The sequence below is a fragment of the Blennius ocellaris genome, assembly GCF_963422515.1.
Source record: "Blennius ocellaris genome assembly, chromosome: 18".
NCBI lineage: Eukaryota > Metazoa > Chordata > Actinopteri > Blenniiformes > Blenniidae > Blennius > Blennius ocellaris.
The window spans coordinates 14,889,564-14,908,088 of NC_137667.1; the positions used below are offsets into that span (position 1 = coordinate 14,889,564).

General features: G+C 42.5%; 2 protein-coding genes across 3 annotated transcripts; both read left to right on the forward strand.

Moving 5' to 3' along the window:
- Positions 1-1,448: 1,448 nt before the first annotated feature.
- On the forward strand, positions 1,449-9,682 carry fdft1 (farnesyl-diphosphate farnesyltransferase 1). Of its 2 annotated transcripts, XM_080514325.1 has the most exons (8): positions 1,449-1,562; positions 3,664-3,761; positions 5,785-5,968; positions 6,120-6,248; positions 6,487-6,678; positions 7,352-7,528; positions 8,340-8,492; positions 8,608-9,682. In XM_080514325.1, the coding sequence occupies exons 1-8, from the start codon at positions 1,464-1,466 to the stop codon at positions 8,830-8,832; spliced, it is 1,257 nt and encodes a 418-aa protein (XP_080370451.1). In that variant the 5' UTR covers positions 1,449-1,463; the 3' UTR covers positions 8,833-9,682. The 2 variants fall into 2 exon arrangements, with proteins under 2 accessions (XP_080370451.1, XP_080370450.1); XM_080514324.1 differs by lacking the exon at positions 1,449-1,562 and having other exon boundaries at positions 3,255-3,761.
- Positions 9,683-10,452: 770 nt separating this feature from the next.
- Positions 10,453-13,104, forward strand: ctsbb (cathepsin Bb; the record flags this gene model as incomplete). Its single annotated transcript, XM_080514051.1, has 9 exons — positions 10,453-10,575; positions 10,668-10,753; positions 10,871-10,985; positions 11,193-11,308; positions 11,877-11,962; positions 12,039-12,179; positions 12,265-12,381; positions 12,772-12,900; positions 13,028-13,104. 9 exons carry the CDS (start codon positions 10,453-10,455, stop codon positions 13,102-13,104), a joined length of 990 nt encoding a protein of 329 aa, XP_080370177.1.
- Between the last annotated feature and the right edge of the window lie 5,421 nt (positions 13,105-18,525).

Below are 18,525 nucleotides of genomic sequence, written 5' to 3' on the forward strand. Positions count from 1 at the left end.
TAAGTATTGTAATCCCTCCTCCCTCCGACAGGTGCAGCATAGAGTCTGTTTAAATATCTCTGGCACACAGAGAAGCATTGTGTTGTTTCTCAGTTTGATTGATGGCTCCTTGATTATAGTTACTCGCATTTAATAAAGCTGCATAATTTCTCTATTCTTATCAGTCTATAAAGGTTTATAACACTGCATAAATCTGGGCATCCTCAGCCAAATGGAGCTCCAGCAGAGGCCTAACGAGTCAAGTTTTATAAAACACCTGTATGAGCGTGTTTGGTTCTTTGGTATTCACTGTGTCACATCAAATGTGACACACTGCTGCTGTTGCACTAAAACCTTTCTCTGCCAGCATGTGTCATCTCATAAGATGTATGGCTATTATGACACATGCGTAAAGGTATAGCTCTTGTAAGGAATCATAAGCTTCAAGAATGAACAATGGCATTAAAAGTGGCTGCGTCCAGCTACTTCAGTTTCAAGTTTCTCAGTATGATTAATCAGTGGTACACCTGAACTCCACACACCCATTGTTCATGTCACGCTCAGTGATATATTTTCACTTGGTTGCATGTGCTTCATCTCAGTTGCTGTACTTCTTGCATGACTCAATGTGCAGGTGGTGGTGGTGGTGGTGGTGGTGGTGGTGGTGGTGGGGGGGGGGGGCTCAATACATTTCTCAAAGTTGTATGCACTTTTATGCCAAGTATTATGCACTTGTAGTTGTACACACGCGCAACCACTGTATGACGTGTATTTTCTTCTGTATAGTACAGTATATGTGTACATTTAATCTTATACTGTATATTCACATTTATCTATTTATTGAATTGCAGCCTACCTTAACTTCATTTAAATACAGTGCATTTAGAAAACCACATGACAACAATCTTGCTTTATGTACATGAATGTATACTGGTTTGCTCCAGTGACTCTCAATGGGGGGAATTAAGACAAATAAAAGTCGATAATGATCACATTTTAATGCAATTTTAATGTTTTGTTCATGAAACAGAAATATTACAACAAAATGTGTTGATCAATGAATTTATGAATGGATGCATTTGAAGTAAAGTAATACATTTCTTTGAAACATATCCTGACTATTTAACCTAATTTGTGTCAGATGACAAGTGATGAGGGTGTGGATACAGTCTGATGAGCAGACGAAACAGGTAACAGGGATTATTATAAATCAATTTCAATGAACAGGTCGGGTTTCCCTTTCGGATAACAGTGGGACCAATCAGAGGCCGAGGCGGGGCATCGCACCAGACGCTCTGAGCGCTGATTGGCCGCTGCGGACTAAGCCCATGAGGAGCTGGCCAATCAGGAGCGTCAGTCGATCTGACGAGCTTCACGCTGTCGTTGCTGCCGCCGCGTCTCGGGGACGCACAGTGTCGATGGGGAGCATCTTGTCCGGTCTTTGCGTCAGTTCGTGAAAACAGCAACTGGTCGGCTGAAGCAGCATGGACATCCTGAAGTCGCTGGGCCACCCGGAGGAGATACTGAACCTCTTTAGGTTCAAGATGGGGGGATGCAGAGCCGTCATGCCGAAGTTGGATTATGTAAGTAAAATGTCTCTTCCGACAGTGGGAATAAAGTGAATTTAACACGCATATCCGGGAGTGTGGCCGCAGACAGACGGGATGCATCTGCCTCTGGGGGCATATAAGCACATGATGTTCCATCTCCCGCATCACCGCACGCAAACAACCGCACGGGCCTGCCGATATCTGCACGCGCTTCCTGTACACGATCTGAAATACAGCGAAGTGGCTCGTATGATGCGCAGCTTTGCACCGTGGAAACTCAAGAGTCGGCTAATTGGACTTGGACAAATTAGATCTATGCTGTGTGTTGGCTCTCTCTCACACACACACACACTAGCAGAGATGACCATTGACTTGGGATTTGCGTTACATAATGAGCTTGGAGGGACGTGCGCATGTTTGAGGGTTAATCCTCCTGTTTTAACACCAATGTGACCTGCAGACACAGAAACTGCACAGGCTGGGGTGGCCTGCGAGCCTCCTGTTTTGACAGGAAGCATCATTAAAGGACCGATACAGCATATTTCCCTCAGGAATTTATTCATAATCACTCTTTATGCATTGGAAACTTAATTATCACATAGAGCTGTATCTGCATCTATGCACTGTATATGTAATGCTTCATAACCTCAGCATTACAACGTTATTGAACCTGCACAATAATAAAGATAAGTATATGGATATTTAAAGCAAGAGGTGACACTTTCAGATTATGACTGATATATTACAATTTTAACAAGTTAGGATTTTGGTGTCATCAGGTTGAATTCATTTTAAGTTGTGTGGATTTATAGTGTGAATTAATAAAGTGCTTATTGCTGAAGATATTGTTGGAGAGGAGATCTTCCCAGAGCAGGATCACGCTCTCTCTAAACAAACTTTAGATAATACTTTAATGTGTGTAGTGATTAGTTTATCCAGTACAGCCCTTATTTGGATGAAGCAGATGAAGCCTGAATAGTAGACACAGGCAACATTTGGTGAGAAGTGAACAAGGTCAATTGATGCTATTGAGTTAAAATGTGATCTTTTGATTCAATTCACCTACTTTACAGTAATTTGGTTAGTTGTTAAATTAGTCAATCAAATCCTTATACATAATCTGATACAAGTTGTCCCCATAGCATGAATATAAATAATACAACAATTGTTTAATGTTTAATACAAAACAATTCATGATTCTTCTTCTTTTTTTTTTTATAACTATCGAAGATGCTGCTGTAATGAAAAAAATGAAGCGGCCTGTTGTCTTTCCTGCAGTCTGCCAGCAGGTGTCAGCATTCTCCCTCAAACTCGGGACTTTGTTTTTTTCCTTCTTCATGCATTTACTTCCTACTTTGTTTCACGCGCATAAGAAGTTTATTTTTCAGGTTTTTCTGCTGCGTGCACGAAGCAAACTCTCAATAGGCCAAATTGAGTTTTGCAGGTGCTGTGTAAATATGATAAGGAGCCAACTGCGTTACACAACCACGTGTGCGTTTTGTTTTTCTATATTTTGCTCACGGCTCCTCCTCGGTGGAGCGATTCACTCGTTCTTCGTCTCGAGCGAGATTAAACACATTGGCAGTGAAAGAAACTTTCGCGCGGTGGAAACTGATTAGGAAGCCTGCAGCTGGCGTTGTTTTTTGGGTGGGGTGGGGGGGGGGGTTAGAGGTTGGACGTCGGGTGCGCGAGCTCATCAGCAAATCTATAAAAGGTGTGCGCGGCCCTCGCTCGCACACGTGCAGGGATTACGCCGCTTACAGATCCGAGGAGCGCTCCGTTTTCACTCCCGGCAACGACCTCCAAGAAGTCTCTCACCTCGCGCGACCTCTGTATGGACTCCGCGTCGCAAACTTCCCCCACCGGGCGCGGCGTCGCATTCGACTAGCGTTATTCAAGAGCTCGTGGTGACCGGGTGTTTCGCATGGCCGGAGCTTGCTGCAAGTGTCCGGCGTCCCTGTCTGTGTTCAAGCGCTCGCTCTCGGTGGCTCGCTGCGGCTCCGCTCCCCGCTGCTCCCTCCTGCAGAGCTGGAGGCTCGGGGAGCGGGCCCTGCAGGAGGCCGCCCGCCCCTCCAGCGCTCTCAGACCAGCGGGCTTCTACCGACCCACGTCCTTCTTGTGCGTCTCCTGCCAGGCGTCCATGAGCGAGAGCCTGCGGACCTGCTACGTGTACCTGAACCAGACCAGCCGCAGCTTCGCAGCAGTCATCCAGGCGCTGGACGGGGAGCTGAGGTGAGCAGGGGTGTGTCGGCAGGGCTGGAACTTCTCTCCTCTACTAGAAACAACTTGTGCAAGATCACGAATGGACTTTGGGGTGGTTGTTTCACTATTTTAGGGGAAACCGTAGTGTGGTGGGACACCAACAAGCTTCTGTGCAGTTTTACAAAGACCACATGTCTCTGGATGCTTCATTTAACAGAATTGTGCACCAACCATGTGACCTCACTTAGCCCACATTGCACTCCCACCTATTGTGGAGTGTTATTGTGTGTATTATTATTTTGTCACTCCCTTATTTAGGATTTAAACTCAACTCAAGCGGCATGGAGGGGGGGACCTTCTGAAATGGCTTTAAATAAAATTAAAAAAAACAACTCTGAAATGACTAGGATTTTTAAAGGAGAAAAAAAATGTATAAATGGTTGGACAAAAAGCACAACTGGCTAAAAAGGAGCTAAAATAGCTAAACTGTCTCAAGGAATGCTGAAAGAGAAGGATGAAATAAAATCGGGTACTAAAAGAAATGTTTACCATTCTAAACTGTAATCGAAACTTCATTTATGGAACATACAACATGGTTTATATTCGTATATCAAAATTGTATATGAAACTGTGTTGGCCTCATTTTAAAGGTAAGGTGTATTATCCAGTTTTAGTTTATTTCGATTTGGTGGAAAGTCACAAAAACAACTCTTTTGGACATTAAAGTTGCAGTCCCCTGCTGTGAACCCTCTTTGAAATGTGCAGATATGATGGGGCTGCTCGATTATCACGATTATTTTGGGCAATATTGAAATCACGATTTATTTTTATGTCTTTGAATTTGAAGCAGCATTTATTGAACATGTTTAAAAAAAAAAAATCCTGTTAAATATATAAAAATATCTTGTAATGTAGTAGTAAAAAATAAACTGTTGTACTGCACTCAATCTTTTTAAAACAAGTAATAAAACTACAGTAATGAATCATATTCCTTTACATTATATATTAATCATTTGCCGTCCTATGAGACAGCTAAGCTAAGTAATGCTAGTAGCCCCCGTTAGCATTACTCGGGACACGGAACCTAAATCACTGTAACATGCTGTTGTTGTCAATTTTAGTTTACAGCAGGTATATCAACTGCCAACACACGCAAGAAACCATGCATTCATAACTTTCGGGAAATTTAAAAGTATCATCTTACCGCTAAATTGCTCACACCGGCACCGCGCGTTAAATGTGTCGTAATTTCCTGTCCAACAGTAGAGCGCACCGGAAATGCCTGAGTGGAGATCCTGCAGGCAAATGCGCATATCGCAACCAAAACACCACATAATCGTTTTTCCTCGATTATATGAACTTTGAGATCATCTGAAGCCAAAATCGTAATCATGATTAAAATTTGATTAATTGAGCAGCCCCAAGATATGATTTAGCACAGCTGTTCCTAAAACACACCAATTTAAGTAACCATACTTTCATTTCAATAAAAGACAAGTTGGCTTGGCATTAAGATGATTAAATGAAACTAAGTTTAATTTGACAGGTTTTTAATTTGTTTTTTTCAAAGTATGCCTTTTCTGTATGGATGAAAAAAATTGAAGGGTACTAACATGTCTTTACAGTCTTGAGAATTAAATCGTATATTTGCCCATTCTGTAAATGAATCTAAATATTGGGTTATTGGAGAAATATATAATGCATGCATAATATAAATAAATTCGTAACTCTAGAAAGCTCTTCTGAGCACTGATATTGATAGTTTTCCACTCATTTCAAAGTGAAAACGCAGATGAAACCATCGCAAAAAGTTAACATGTGGTGACCCACTGCCGAAATCTAAAAGAAACCTCTTGTATGTCCACAGCTCCCACAGCTTTTTTTACCACACTATTTGGGTCAGAAAGGACAGCTGTTTGTAAAAGTGCACCTTTTATTATGGTTGTGTCTTCAGTCAGTATGTTCACCAGTGAGAACCCTTCATATGTAGACTAACCTGTGACACAGATCCTGCATTGGTCTGATCTCCAATCGTGTTGTCCTGATCATCCAGACATGCAGTTTGTATTTTCTACCTGGTGCTCCGTGCCCTGGACACAGTGGAGGATGACATGAGCATCCCGCTGGACAAGAAGGTGCCCATGCTGAATGACTTCCACACATACCTGTACCAGGATGAGTGGTGCTTCACCGAGAGCCAGGAGAAAGATCGTCAGGTCCTGGAGGATTTCCCGACGGTCAGTGTTCGCGCTTGTTTGCATGTAGACGGAACAAGAGGAGGATGACATGAGGATTTTCCATTTGGGTTGCAAAATGAAAATCATGTCCGTAACATTAAGGCTGTGCTAATCACTGGCCATGGCCTTTATGCATCTTTTTGACTTCCAGATATCCCTTGAATTCAGAAACCTTGCTCAGGAATACAGAGACGTCATCTCCGATATTTGCCACAGAATGGGAGTGGGGATGGCGGAGTTCCTGGAGAAGAAAGTGGGATCCATGAAGGAGTGGGACCTGGTAAATACACTGCTCACAATCGACTCGCGCAAACGTGACTTTCATTGTTATGTGATATCTTCATCTTTTGCTTTATGCATGTCAATAAAAACTCACAATCGTGATTTTTGTCACATCTTTGCAAGCGTTGTGAAAAACTCTGAACCAGTAGATTAGGCACGTTTCCTGACTGTATTGTATGGACGTATATTTAGCGATATGATTAGAACTGAATGTTTTCTCTTTCCATTCCTTGCAGTATTGCCACTACGTCGCCGGTCTGGTCGGCATCGGGCTGTCTCAGCTCTTCTCTGCGTCCCAGCTGGAGGATCCGGAGGTGGGCCGGGACACTGAGCTGGCAAACTCTATGGGTCTGTTCCTCCAGAAGACCAACATCATTCGAGATTATTTAGAAGACATGCAAGGGGGACGTGCCTTCTGGCCTCAAGAGGTACGAAGCGTTTTGTCAGTTTGCATTTCACTGTTCTTAATGGATTACACAACGAACTGGATTGTGAAGATCACGCCAATACACAAGATGTTTTTAAAATTTCCCCCAATGCCAATATTCTCATTGATACATCGAAACTGAACGGCTTCAATGGGAAGTCAAACTTTTTGCTGATTGATCGCTTCAGAAGTGTCTCTGACCACACAACAAGTTGAATCTTGTCTCTCCTGTCCTGTCGGATCTAAATAGAAGATTGTGGGAGGAAAAAATGGGTCTACTTGAGTATTGCCAACCAGGTCCAGCTATTTCCAGCCGGAAAATGCATCATGTCAAAGTTTCCTGCACATGACTGACTTCATTGTACTCCATTGTTCTTGACAGTCTCCAGAAAACGAGCAGTACATCACCTTAAGGACAATTTGATGAGACGTTGGCATTATGAATATGAAGTCATTAGAAAACAACCCTGAAGCTAATTGTGTGAATGTCGAGTGTAAAAAAACCACAAAAAAACAAAAATGTATAAGCCATTGCAGATTGTGTTGAAGATGATTACAGCACTCGGCATAAAAAAAACAATTGAAAGACCTTTGTTCTGCATGTAGTGTATTATTCTGCTGTGATGAAAGAAAAAAAGAATTGCACTACATGAGATGTCACGTTGGCTTTGCAGGCTTGGAGTCAGTTTGCGGGTCGTCTGGAGGATTTGGCCGACCCTGAAAAGCTGGATTCGGCTCTGTCCTGCCTCAACCTGCTGGTCACAGATGCCCTGCGACACGTCCCGGACGTTATCGCCTACCTGGCCCGCCTGCGCAACCAGAGCGTCTTCAATTTCTGTGCCATTCCACAGGTGAACCCTGTTTCTGTGATCACCCCACAAATGACATGATTTAGTATGATTTATATGGGATATATTATTTAATACTAGTCTGACGCATTGGTTAAAAGTTGTGGTCGAGACAGAACTTGGCAGCAGATGTGCAACTGTCACTCTTTAACAGTTGATAGTCATTTGAGTCCAAATCTATAAATTTCCCTCCGACAATGTTTGATCCTACAGACAATTCAGAGTCAACAGCAGGAAATATTGATGATATTGAAAAGTGGGATGCTCCGGTGCCAAAACCTGAACACTCAAACATTAAACACCTTCAACAAAATAAATGAGTCTTATCAAGTTGTTGGGACAGCCCATTGTAAATGTTTTTGTTTTGGCTTGAAACATGAATATAAACGCAAGTAGGATCGGCTTCATTGTACAACGAAATTATGGGTGCTTCACACCAAGGTCTACAGGAGAAAGAAATATGACATTAAAGTGGAAAAAGTGATGGGATGAATTTATATAATCATCAAACATCCAGGCACAGAAAAGGGTTTCGTCTGGCCAACAATTATATTATATATTAAAATAATATTTTGCACCAAGATTTTAAATCAAATGTGTGTTCAATATGAACTAAAAAAATATACAGTTTTGAATTGGTCATTGGTTAAATGTTGTTTTGCCATCATTCTACTAGTCTGCATTAACATCTCCCTGTGTTTCTCTATTTAGCCAGGATGTGGCACCAATTGAGACCAAACTTGAACCAATGATGGTTTAATACACACACTTCCAAAGATCCCACCTGATCTGATGTCATTCCTCTTTTGGCCAGGTGATGGCGATAGCGACACTATCATCGTGCTACAACAACCCCATGGTGTTTCAGGGTGTGGTGAAGATCAGGAAGGGCCAGGCCGTCACCCTGATGATGGAAGCCACCAACATGAGCGCTGTGCAGACCCTCATCGCTCAGTACAGCCAGGAGGTGGGCGTGTTTTCCGCCTCGCGCTCTCTCCCTCTCTCTCTCTCTCTCTCTGTGTGGTTCCCGCCGCCGCTGCCACCTTAATGACTCGCCATTGTTTTCACCCTCCCCTCTGCAGATTTTACAGAAGGTTTCCATCACCGACCCGTCACGGGACAAGACCCTGCACATCCTGGCTGTGATCAGAGAGAAGTCCGCCGTGTCGCCGTCGGCCCTCCCCTCAAAGACGCACCTGTCTCCCATGTACCTGTCCGCCGCCATGCTGCTCGCAGCTCTCAGCTGGCAGTACCTCAGCACGACTGCAGCACAGGCGCAGGGCACCGGTGACGTGCATGGACAGTGAACCAGTTTACTCATCCATCCACAAGCCTGGAATCTAAAGAAGCCCCCCCCCCCATAAGGACTGACCATGAACTTTCTGAAGCACTTCTTCCCCACTTTGCCATTTTATTGCCGCTGCTACACGACCATGAACTCATCTAGATGATGGTGGGGTTCTGCAGCAGTGTCTTTAAGATGTAGGATTATTTTCCCATAGTCCATCCTGTGTCTGCTAAATTGTTTACACAAAGTATTTTGTGGTTATATTCACCAGCATAACCAGGCACACTGAAATAATCCAGGTTGTTTTGGTTTGTTTTTTTTTGCAATTTGATATTTGTCAGGGGTTTTTTTTTTCCCCTTAATCCTTAGAGCCACTGTTTGAAATAGTTTTCTTTTTGAATATTTGAAGACAAACACAACACACTTCTGAACTGTTTAAAGTGTGGCAGAACACAGCATTGCCCCATTTAGGAAATTTGGGGAGCACAACCACAGAAACCTCATTCTAATTTATGTGTAGTTGATTCTAAAACATTTGTATTCCACCCTTCATGTTTTTGCTTTCAATCTTAGGCAAGCTTTATTTTCAATGCATTGTCTTTTAAATGTTGAGGAAAATAACTGTGCAATATCAAGGTAGCTTTTTCACACAGACTGTTAAATGGGATAAAAAAAAAAGATAGAAAATGGGATTTCAGATGCATTGTGATATATACTGCTAGCAAAGTGTCCTTAATGCAGCTTTGGTGAGTAGAAAGGCCAGCGCAGGGTTACCTTGTACAGAACCAAAGGAGATCTACAAACATTGCTATGTAATGTGACAATTTGATTTGTATATATTTGGACAAATAAAGAGGTGAATGAATTCAGTCATGTTTCTTATTTTAGACTGGATGTTCTGAAAGATTGCAGACTGAGCTTATTTTTAAAGTTCATATAATGTACTGGTATAGTTTGTAGCTGTAGTGCGTGCTCAGTTCTGACACTAAAATTATAGACAATATACATAATTCACATTGTTTTCAAATTTCCTTTTTCAGAAGTTTACCGGTCAACCTTTGGAAAGTCACATGAGATGCTTACTGATTATACATTTATTACACAGGACATGTGATTGCGCTTGTGTGCCTCATAAAAAGAGCCGAGATTTTGTCAAGTGAGACAGAAGACTTGCACCAAAGGACGTCTCGTGAAACAGCAGCGCAGGTAAAACACAAATTGCATTACTTTTCTTTCTTTGGCCTCCACGGAGTTCACATCAGTCTTGGCGGCTCCTGGATAAACTAGAGTACAGTGCAGCATAATGACATAAATCTGCATTATTTGCTGAATGACAGCGATACCAGATTAAGAAAGGGTACTGGTAGAATGTCAGAATGTTCTGAATTTGATGGCTGTATACTTCAGATTCATTGGAATGTGTAACAACTGTTCTTAAAAGTGCTGTATGAATGAAGTATGTAATTAACGGCAACAATTTTCAGACGTTTATTCAGTTGTTGCAAGAAAAAGCTTTGCTGCGTTTTCGTTATTTCCAAATGACGCGATCTGGAGATTTATAATTAAAATGATGGATTTGATCATTCTAATATAAATTAGTTTTCACTTTAAATACAAGTTAAATTGTCAGTTTTGCAGGATGCGTTCTCTGGTCGTTCTCTGTGCCGCGGTGACGCTCCATGTCACCTGGGCGCACCGTCATCCGTCTCCTCTCTCGTCAGAGATGATCAACTTTATCAGCAAAGCCAACACCACCTGGGCGGTGAGGTCACTTACACAGTCGTTCAATACATTTTCAATTCAATGGTGATTGCTGACAAGCTGTGGAGATTCTAACTTTCCCTTTTGCCGCAGGCCGGACACAACTTCAACAATGTTGACGTCCGCTATGTGAGATCACTGTGTGGGACCATACTGAACGGGCCCCGGCTGCCCGAGGTGTAAGTTTAAAAGTGTGTGTGTGTGTGTGTTTACGATCCCTCACACGCGCAAACCAGCTGACAGGCTGGAGGTTCATTTTATTTGTGCTGTTTTAATGAGCTTCCGTCTTTGTTTAGGACTCATAATGTTGAAGGCATAAAGCTCCCAGACAGCTTTGATGCGCGTCAGCAGTGGCCAAACTGTCCCACAATCCAACAGATCAGAGACCAGGGCTCCTGTGGATCCTGCTGGGTGAGACAGATAGAAAGATATGCTACTGGCACTGGAGTGTGCGTGTGTCTGGACTTCATTTTTGTCATTTAACAGCACAGAATCGATAAAAAGTCATAATGGCATCAGTCTATGGAGGTGGCCACAACAAAATGGTTTTGCATATCAATTTGAACAACAGATGCCACGTTTTTAAATATCAGATCTCCCTAATCTGCTTTCCCACAGGCCTTCGGGGCAGCTGAGGCAATGTCAGACAGAATCTGCATCCGGACAAATGGTCAGATCTCTGTGGAGATCTCTGCCGAGGACGTACTCACCTGCTGTGATACGTGTGGGATGGGGTAACTATCAGAGTTATACGGCGTCGTGTGTGCCTACACGTTTACCTATAAAGTTTAAGTGTTACATCAGAGGTCTACACGAATTTCATCTGATCTGCTCATGCAGGTCACAAACAGTTACATGTTTTTCACATTTAACAGGGTCCTTCATTACAGTTCATTGCAACAGAGCGTTGCCTACCCGTACTAATAAAGCAACCTGAAGTTGAACTTCGATTAAAATTGCTTTGCAGAGATATTAGAATTTGCTTGATATTTATAATTTTCTAATCTTTCTAATAGCTGTCTTAGCCTTCTTTTTTTATCTGTTTAAGCTTATTATAGCTGTTTCAGAAGGTTTTGCCTTTTTTTTTAATGCACTTTACCCAGGAGAAAAAAATCTTTTGAAAAATGAGTCAGGTGTACAAATAAAATTCACATATCTTTTCCCAAAAGCTACAGGTATAGGATAAATAAAGCTGCAGACTGCAGAAACCTTAATCAGGCATTTAAACCTGCCTCTCATGAGTCAGCTGAATAATTATGATAAATGTGAAGTGCTGCCAATGATGTGTTTGTCTGTTTGCAGTTGTTTTGGCGGCTACCCTGCAGAAGCTTGGAATTACTGGGTGAATACAGGACTTGTGACAGGAGGCTTATATGGCTCTAATGTGGGTAAGTTTATTGCATGTGACACAGTTATTTGGTTTTGGACCCTGAAAGTCTCGATGAAGCAGTCTGTGTTTTGCAGGCTGTCGACCCTACACCATCGCTCCCTGTGAACATCATGTGAATGGAACTCGTCCTCCGTGCCACAGCCAGCAGACTCCCGAGTGCGCGCGGCAGTGCATCCAGGGATACACACTGTCTTATCCAAAGGACAAACACTTTGGTAGAGAGGTTTAACATGATTACTCCTTCCAGCCTTCCTGCCATGCCTTGTCTTGTGTCTGATTGTTCCCTGATTTCCACCTCAGGCAGGCGTTCGTACAGCGTCCCATCCGACCAGCAGCAGATCATGACTGAGCTGTACAAGAACGGCCCCGTGGAGGCAGCTTTCTCTGTTTATGCAGATTTTCTTCAGTACAAGACCGGTGAGACTTGTAGTCGGTGAACTGTATGCACACATTCTTCTTTAATACACTTTCAAAAATGCAAACAAAAGCTTGCATTGTACAGTATATTGATGGTTAATTATGTGTAAGTCCATTACCTGCAACAAGCTTATTCTTTGTATTAGCATTGACCTGTATAGTAAGCGCTGACCTACTTTCTTACTTTGTGAACTGGTCAGCTGGTAAGTCAGTCAGTTACTAAGATCACATTGTTTCATCTTAAAGAGTTCATGAAATCAGAAACAAACATGACTTCAAAATGTCTTTATAGTTTTAGGCTGTTGGCTTGACGAAATAAACCTCAACTCATGCTTGATTGTGTTGCGTACAGGCTTTATTAAGTTGCTGTGGCCTGTGTCCCTTTACTAGGTGTGTACCAGCATGTGACAGGGGAGATGCTGGGCGGTCATGCCGTTAAGCTTCTGGGCTGGGGGACCGAGGAGGGGACCCCATACTGGCTGGTTGCAAACTCCTGGAACAGTGACTGGGGTGACAAAGGTACAGTGTGATGAGGGGCTTACGTGACAGAGCTTGGTGGCACATGGCCACATAGGCTGTGTTTTGTGTACGGAGCACAACAGTATCACATTTGTGTGAAATAATCTCTGTTACTTTCTCATTTCAGGATATTTCAAGATCAAACGTGGAAGCAATGAATGTGGATTTGAGTCAGAGATGGTGGCAGGAACCCCAAACAACTGAATCTAATGAGTCCCGGCTACAATCGAATGAATAAATCAAAAGTTTATTATGAGAATTGATGGAATCACCTCATGCTGTAATAAACAAGTCAATCATGAATTATTTCTTGGTTGTTTCTCTAAATAACTCACTCATGTTGAACTCCAGACGTGTAATCCTCTCTGTAACCCAATAAACTCCAGTATTTGACACTTCCACCTATGTCAGCAGTGAAGGAGTTCATTAAACAAAGACCAAAATGTGCTGTGAAGTTTTGACTATCTCAATTTCCTGGACCATTGAAATATCCATTTAAATATTTTGGTTAAAACAAATTTCTCATGTATCACGGGGCGTATAGGTTCCCACCAGACTGATTTTGAAATATCCAAGAAGAAAGAGAGGTGAGGAATTTTGAAAAATACTAATTTTGGATTTATGTTAGGAGTAAAACTAAATATTTAAAACTACCCAAGGAAGACGAATCATTTTAAGTCCCTCGCACAGTAGGAATTGAGTACTTGTGGTTAAAGTAAGTTGTGTGATTTTGCTGGGAAAACTCATTCCACACAAATATTGAGTCCAGTATAGTATAGTAGAGCATATTTATGTATAAGAGTGATATACGAGTGAGCAGTTGAATTCTACTGAACATGCTTGATTATAATAAACATGAAGATGGAGCAGATGTATAGAAATAATACTATGTTATGGGTTGGATAAAATAAAACAATATGAATGAATTAAAAGTAACTAATACCCAGCAGAAAGTGGCAGTAATGCCATAAGAACCATAGACATTTTAAAGGAGCATTCTCATTGATCAAGAAAAAAAAAAAAAAGAAGAAGAGTCCGCGTTCATTTAGTTGTCATGACAACATGACATCACAAAGGATCAAAGGACAGGAAGATGTGCTATGATGTCTGTGATGTCGTGTTGTCAGCAAAATCAAAGGATCAAAGGACCAAAGGACAGGAAGATGTGCTGTGATGTCTGATTTTGCTGAAGACGGTCAAAGGCCATCAGAGTGTTTTTGAGAGCTGCTCGATACAACTCAGCATTTTAGTGGGCTAAACTGCAGAACTATTTGATTACTCAACATCTTGAGCGAACATTTTTCCAATTTCCAATTTCCAATTCCAGTTTCAACTAAGGAGGATACGGTCGCTTTTTGGGAATTGTGTACCACAGGAGTCAAGACTTTGCTCATTAAGTCAAGTTGTACGGAGGCCAGACAATCATCTGTGCAACCATGGATAATGAGTTTAAAGGTTCCTTTCTTGAATTGCTGAACGACGATTCGCATCCAGATACGCCAAACATGGTGAACAACTGGGTCCCAAAACCCCTTTCTGCTCCAGCGAATCTTGAGCCAGTCATCCAGTCTCAGTCTTCCAATCATCAGACTGGACAACATTTTGGCTGGATGATGGCAGAAGGAGCTCCTCCTGTGTTCCAGCCATCAAGTCACCTGGCTGATCCAAACACCTGGCAACCAGCTCAGTGCAGTCAGGCTGCAACATTGATCCAGAGACAGGTAAGACAGACATCACCACACTCCATTTCAATACAACCAGAATAGTATGATGGAAATCTGCTGATAAACACATTTATACAATTTCAAAAGGACGAACTTCCACTATTGAAGGATTCTGTAGATTTTAATTAGTCAGCTGTCAAACAAATAGACACTTACTGTAAATATTCAGTGACAAACATTCTGGTTGTAAAGGGTTAGGCAGAACAACCATCCCTGCTGGAAACCCTGTGAGATCATACTTAACCACTCATTGCACAACAATGTCTATACACAGCACACTATAACTTGCATTGTCACATCACTGCTGTGAAGTTATACACATTAAATCCTGCCAATTGGTGAACCAATGATACCCTCACATGTCGTCTCACTCCACTTTCTGTTTGTTTACAGTGGACCAATATACCAGTGACCAGCTTCCCACCAGACAAATTCAAAGGTCGGCAGATTGTTGGATACATGTAAGTAAATCAGATCCTTGTAAGCACAGGTCTCTAGTTCCTAGGTCTTCACTTTGTCATTTTTTAAATGCCTGTTTTTGCCTGTGTAGGAATAGCAAGACTGGCCTTATGGTTCACCCTGCCGCTCCCCCAACTACTGCCAAGAATTCAAAGTAAGTTTCCATCTCTTTTTGGTTTTCCCTGAAAGTTTGTTTCACCTTGATAACAGGCTCTGGATTTGAAATTGAAGTGGATCAGATTTGGATTGATGCACTTGAACCTTGTCATGATGGGCCTTTAACAAGATGTTCATTTATACCTTTTTGTTAACTGATAGTTTTATCCTTTCATTTACTTCTTCTCAAATACTCCTTTTTGTTAAAACTGTTTTCTTTTTTAGAAAGAGAAAACACGAGGACGAGGAGGAGATAAAAACAGCATGCATCAAAAAGCCACCAAATGCCTTCATACTATTTCTAAAAGACCAGAGGCCAAAGATGGTCGCTGAATTCGACAAGAGTGGAACTGCACAAATTAACAAACTCCTGGGGGCGAGAGTAAGTGTCTTATCCCCTCTGCCAGCACTCACCAAGCAGTAACAATGGCATTGTTATGATTCTTATATTAACAAGCAGGCTTGTGGTTGAGCATCTCTGTGTGTGTGCGTGTGTGTGTCTGTGTTTTGATTCTATGTTGTCCTTCTTCAACAGTGGAAATTGATGACAGTGGCCCAGAAGGCCATATACCAAGAGCAGGCCAAGAGAGAGGCTGAGCTCCACGCTCAGAAATACCCAGGGTGGAACAACAGCATCAACTATGTAAGAAAGCAGCATTTACAAATGTCGCTTCAGGTTGACATGACAACACTAAATCTGATTGAACATGCACAGTAACTATATTTGATCAACTCATGTAAAATTGTTTTTTGTTTTTTTTTCAGGGGAAAAAAAAGAAGAAGAGGATGTCAGATCCCTTGGAGACTCCTGAACTCCAAGGAGGAGTGATGACGGCTCCTCCTCACCTCCAGGGACGAGTTATGATGGCTCCTCCTCACCTCCAGGGAGGAGTTATGATGGCTCCTCCTCACCTCCAGGGACGAGTTATGATGGCTCCTCCTCATCCCCAGGGACAAGTTGTCAATGCTCCTCCTCACCTCCAGGGAGGAGTTATGATGGCTCCTCCTCATCCCCAGGGACAAGTTGTCAATGCTCCTCCTCACCTCCAGGGAGGAGTTATGATGGCTCCTCCTCATCCCCAGGGACGAGTTATCAATGCTCCTCCTCACCTCCAGGGAGGAGTTATGATGGCTCCTCTTCATCCCCAGGGAGGAGTTATGACGGCTCCTCCTCACCTCCTGGGAGGAGTTATCAATGCTCCTCCTCACCTCCAGGGTGGATTGATGGAGGCTCCTCTTCACCTCCAAGGAGAAGTGATGGAGGCTCCTCTTGACCTCCAGGAAGGAGTTATAGAGGCTCCTCTTGACCTCCAAGGAGAAGTGATGGAGGCTCTTCTTCACCTCCAAGGAGAAATGATGGAGGCTCCTCTTGACCTCCAGGAAGGATTTATAGAGGCTCCTCTTCACCTCCAAGGAGAAGTGATGGAGGCTCCTCTTCACCTCCAGGAAGGAGTAATAGAGGCTCCTCTTCACCTCCAAGGAAAAGTGATGGAGGCTCCTCTTCACCTCCAGGAAGGAGTAATAGAGGCTCCTCTTCACCTCCAAGGAGAATTGATGGAGGCTCTTCTTCACCTCCAAGGAGAAGTGATGGAGGCTCCTCTTCACCTCCAGGAAGGAATGACGGAGGCATGGTGGAGTGATGAAGGCTACTCTTCATCTCCAGGGAGGAGTGACGGAGACTTAAGTGGGAAATTAATGGGGCATTCTGACGTCATGTGGTCATAATGGGGCCTCTCCACCTCCTTGTGCCAGAAACAGTTTCTTCATGGTTGATGTTACTTTGTGATGATTTGTTGAAATCCAATACATGTATATAAATAAATAAATGTATTGCTTATTTCTTTGCCCATTGGTTTTCTTCAATTTCCATCCAATAATTTGAAAATCGTTTCAATCTTGTCGTGTTTAAATATCTCAATATCCCTTCCCACCTTCAAATGGGAAGAAGATCGCAACATCAACAGAGTCCCTACATTTTGGTCACAAATCTGCAGAAATACATTAAAAATGAGCAAAAACACACAGTATACAGCTGTAACAGCTCAAACAATACAAAGTCCTCCACAGAGTTCACTACACAGGACAAAGGATGTTCAAGATGGGTCTCAATTCCAAAAACATGTTCAAACTCCACAGGTGATCTCCCAGATACCCATCTACATGCTCTTTGGCTTAGTACACCTGGGGGGGGGGGGGGGGGGGGGGCATGAGCCCATGAGAACATGAGACATGAGCCCCTCTGAAGATATTATTTTGGAAAATTTGGGGAGTGCTCTCTAAAATATAGGCAAAATGCTGTTTTTTTAAACCATGCTTGTCGTGTTATTATAATATTTTTTTGGTATTGCCATGATCATGTTTAAAATGAGGTTATTTTTAATGTATGATTTTCTCATGAGGGTGACTCATTGTGATTTCACTTTAAAGAGCTGGCCTGTATGTAATCCCTGTCCTCACCATCATTGAAGTGTGACGGCGTTGTCTGAAAAACGTCGCTTAATTTTAAATCTTGATTCGTGTTTATAGCAATATTTAGCAGCCAGTCATTATGTTGAAGAGACAACGAGGAAACCTACTTTCTAATTTCGGTTTCACAAAGAAGAAAAAGACGGGTGACTCTGAGGAGCAGCAACAAGCTAGTTCTTCGGCAGATGCTGGCTTGAAGACCACCGCTGCACCGGGAACGCGACTGGTGTCAAGAAAGCCCCCAATTCGGCCAGCCTCCACTCATTCTAGCGGTGTGCCTTTTTCATTCTTCATTTCAAAATTACATTGAAAATATTTTTATTTTATTTTATTTTGTCAGAGAAATGTGCTTTGAATGTAAATTGTCCATCCAAGTAAATTTAACTAAATAACTGAAAATTCTGTGTTTTTAAATAAATCCGCTGGATGGCGCAGGGTGCCTTATCCAAGATGGCGTCGCGCTGCATCGTCAGCTGTTGTAGACATGAATTTTATGGAAATAAATAAATAAATAAATAAATAAATAAATAAATAAATAAATAAATAAATAAATAAATAAATAAATAAATAAATAAAGTTTACGATACGAACCACCAGAAATGACGTCGGTACTGGACCTCCATGTTTGTAGTCTTACGTTGTGTCGCGTGTGACGCGAGGTGCGTCCTCTGACGTCAGTGCTGAACCCGGAAGGTCCCGGAGCGTTGAGCCGCAGAGGCGAACAAGAGTCCGCAGGTGGATATCAGCTTCAGCGACAGAGCAGATGGGACGCGTCGGGGCAAAGGAGCGGTTGTAAAAGTCTTTAGCCGGTGGTGATGAA

What these genes read in the sequence shown, in the direction of transcription:
- fdft1 (XM_080514324.1), top strand. Translation starts at nt 3,454, where the DNA reads ATGGCCGGAGCTTGCTGCAAGTGTCCGGCGTCCCTGTCTGTGTTCAAG. An exon ending in TCCTGGAGGATTTCCCGACG is followed by an intron (nt 5,969 to 6,119) that starts GTCAGTGTTCGC and finishes TTTGACTTCCAG; the next exon opens with ATATCCCTTGAATTCAGAAA. An exon ending in CCATGAAGGAGTGGGACCTG is followed by an intron (nt 6,249 to 6,486) that starts GTAAATACACTG and finishes CATTCCTTGCAG; the next exon opens with TATTGCCACTACGTCGCCGG.